At 38.3% G+C, this 3219-nt stretch overlaps 1 protein-coding gene across 1 annotated transcript in view; it reads left to right on the forward strand.

Moving 5' to 3' along the window:
* The window catches only part of LOC104402995 (GRAM domain-containing protein 1C-like), a gene marked incomplete at its 3' end in the record, with an annotated part of 12770 nt that extends 12148 nt beyond the window's left edge, over window positions 1-622 (forward strand). Inside the window, exon 5 of the mRNA XM_010011009.1 lies at window positions 542-622. Coding sequence (XP_010009311.1) covers window positions 542-622 — 81 coding nt within the window. The remainder of the gene's footprint in view (window positions 1-541) is intronic.
* Window positions 623-3219: the final 2597 nt, after the last annotated feature.

The following is a 3219-nucleotide window of genomic DNA, read 5'->3' on the forward strand; positions in this document are numbered from 1 at the left end:
TTGGCTGCTCCCTCTCAATTTATTAACTTTAATCATTGAGGAAGATAAACCTCTTTCTCTGCTAAGCGAACATTCAAATGGGAAAGATTTTAATACTGCAAATGATGAATCTCATTTGATCTCCTATTTGAATTATTTTGATTTCACATCTCCTTATGTGAAAAGATTAATAAAAGTAGTATGTTGTAGAAAAATGGAAAGGTCTGTGGCCTGCAAGAAATAGGTATATTCAACTCTGATTCGTTCCACATCCTATTTAAAAGTGGGAGAAAGATGTAACTGTGTAGTTAGTTGAGGGAAGAGCCCTTCCTTATGCCAAAGATACAAATGTTTGCAAAAGAAGAGCAAGTGTCTTTATGTACTATTGGGAACTTAACTTTTACTTACTAAAAGGGGTAAAAAGTGTGGAGCGTGAGGTTTCTTGAAAGTGAGAGGAGCATGCTGTTGCTGAAAACCTTAGGATAATCAAGATACAAGAAAGTATTCTGAGTTTCTTGAAAATACCTACAAGTGAGCTTTTAGCACCTTGTTTTTCCTGCAGTTTTTCTTCACATCGTTCAGTGCAAGAGACAGAAGCTACCTCAGTATCTTCCGCTTATGGCAGAATGTGTTGCTAGATAAGGTAAGCTTGTAAGTGTGGGTACCAGTGGTTAAGTAACAAAGTAATATTTTTCTAAGGTAAGTAGATGTGTCTTTGGAGGATAAGAAACTTTCATTAAGAAGTTAGCTTTTTCCTTTCTGACACAGAATTCTAATCTGATGTTCTCCTTCATCTCCTTGTACTTTAGATCCCAGATAAACTTCTAATCCTTTCCTTCTCATACTGCCACCTACAACTTTGTTATTGATGGAGCATTTTGTCTTTGAAGATAGGTTGCATGCTTTTCACTAGCAACTCAAGCAGATATTACTAAATTGGCATGCATTTGCCATTTTTATGGCGAATTTGTGATCAAAAAGGCAAGAGGCTTTTTCACTGAAAGCTTTTTTTCTTTTTAGAAAAAAGCTGAAAGTCACCTTCTCAGATAAGTTAGTTGAACCTTTGCCAACCAACTCATTACAACTCCCCTGACCTTGAATAAGTGCAGTAAAGGCAGGCTGTATGAGATGGAAGTGTATTTTGGCAACTTCTGTTAGTTAGTTTGATTTATATTGCAATTTGTGAATACTTAAGCTAATCTTCTTTCTAAAAATGTCCTGACAGTTTTGCAGAGCATCACTAAGTAATGCAATTTTTGTAAACCTATTCCTTCCTGTTTATGGCTCTTGTTGCTTAAATATTTCAACACAGTTGCAAATGAACACTGAAATATCCATAAATAACTCTGCTACAGTGGTCCCCAAAGGCTCAAAGCTGTTGTACTGCTTAAATGTAGTACCCACAAAAGTTTTTTTGTTAGGTGAATTCTAGGGCAGACTAGAGGGGCTTTTTGTCAAACAAAAGCTGGAAATAAAGGAAAGTGCCATTTAAGGCAAAACTAATGTTTCCTGCAAATCTCTTATCCCTCTAATTACATGCTATTTAATTGTAACATCCTAATTATCTTGTCTTGAATCCAGCAGTAGTGCTGCAAACCCCACAATGTACAATGTAATCTTTTGACTGTAATTTGCAACTGGAAACTAACCTTGTTTTCTTTTGTTAAGCAGTTTGTCAGGAATGGGAATTATCTTGCGCAGTTGTTTAGTATGTGATGCTGGAGGGTGTGTATGGGCATTCAGGTATACAAACCTATCCAAGAGGCTGGACCAGAAGCAGCAAGTTTTCTGTTGCTCAGTGTTAGTTTTTCCCCTATATTTGTTCTGTTTGACACTTTGTCACATTAGAAACAATTTTTCACTTCAGAGCATTAACTAAAGGATAGATATGAAAGTAGAAGGCATGGACTGCATGTAGTTTGAGATGAATTAAGCCAGAGGGTTTTAGGGACCAGTAGCTTGGGACCTCACCTTATTCTTTATATCAAGTCTTGCTATTAGCTTTACTTACATCTCGCTAAGTATGTTGAAAGATAAGTCTGATGCAAATTTTTGCTTGGGATTCTCAGTTGTAAGATGGAGCATTGCTATGAGGTGTAGGGCCTTTAATGTAGTACGTTTGGGGCCACTTATTGAAACAGGATTTCTATTAGGTTGAGCTCCTACTTCTGCAGTTCAGTGCTAGAATGTTAGAGTCGCCTGTAAACCTGCTTTATGATTCTTTGTTGCTTTATGAGTTTTTGTTGCTTAACCAAACTAGATCAAGGTATAAAGGGGCCCTGAGGAGTTGAAAGTAGAAACTGGAGCTGCCAGAGCTGTATCTGCTGACTTGGCTTCAGTGACAACTGTCCACTCACCTCTTGCCAAAAGAAAAACGTTGGTGCATCCAAGCAGTTTTGCTGCTTTCTCCCCACCACCCTATGGCAGGGACAGAATACGTTTGAAAGGCATCTCATATGTCTGAAGCTCTGGCATGGTATGCAATGTCCTGAGTATGTGAAGCCTTGTGTTTCTGGGTTCTGGTCTCCAGTGGCCAAAGGGATCTTGTCAGAATTCGTAAGGCTTGTGACAAAAAAAATCCCCAATCTTACTCTGGAACCAGTTTGAAAAGGAGCTGGTTTTAACATTTCCTCTATGGAGAGCTAAATAATTAAACGTAGTTACTATCTGAACTGCATCTGCTAGACCTGGAAATTAAATCCAACTGTTAAATTCTGAAATAAAGTCTTTCTGATGTCACCAGAATTACAACTGGATACAGTCCTGGTTTGTGCTACCACATGATGGTAAATTATCTCCAATTTGTAGGATTTGCATCCAGGGAATTGGACTTGTATTTACTTCAAAGCATGTTTGTGCAGAGGTAATTTTCATCACTGGCGCTGGCCTCTTCAATGTGTTCCGGGCATAGATTTTGTGTTACAAGGTCTCATCTCTGAAGAGTGACCTATCTGCTTTTACCTAAGCTTTCACCACCTGCAGAACTTGTTGGTAGAGTCAGCATGCCCTTTCCCAGATCTCCATCTTGTGGCCATTCTGCCTTGCACTTTTAAGGCATTGCAGGACCTAGAGAGCTGAGTAAGTAGTCTTCTGTGAAGTCTGCCTTTCTATTAGAAATTATTTGCATTATGTAAGAAAAACAGTAAATGGTTACATGCTATTCCATGCCTAAGCTTGCTTTGGCCATCAAGATCATAGAATCATAGAATGTTAGGGTTTGAAAGGACCTTAAGATCATCT

This window comes from Nestor notabilis, unplaced genomic scaffold (genome assembly GCF_000696875.1).
Source record: "Nestor notabilis isolate BGI_N333 unplaced genomic scaffold, ASM69687v1 scaffold32423, whole genome shotgun sequence".
In the NCBI taxonomy this organism is placed as follows: Eukaryota; Metazoa; Chordata; class Aves; order Psittaciformes; family Psittacidae; genus Nestor; species Nestor notabilis.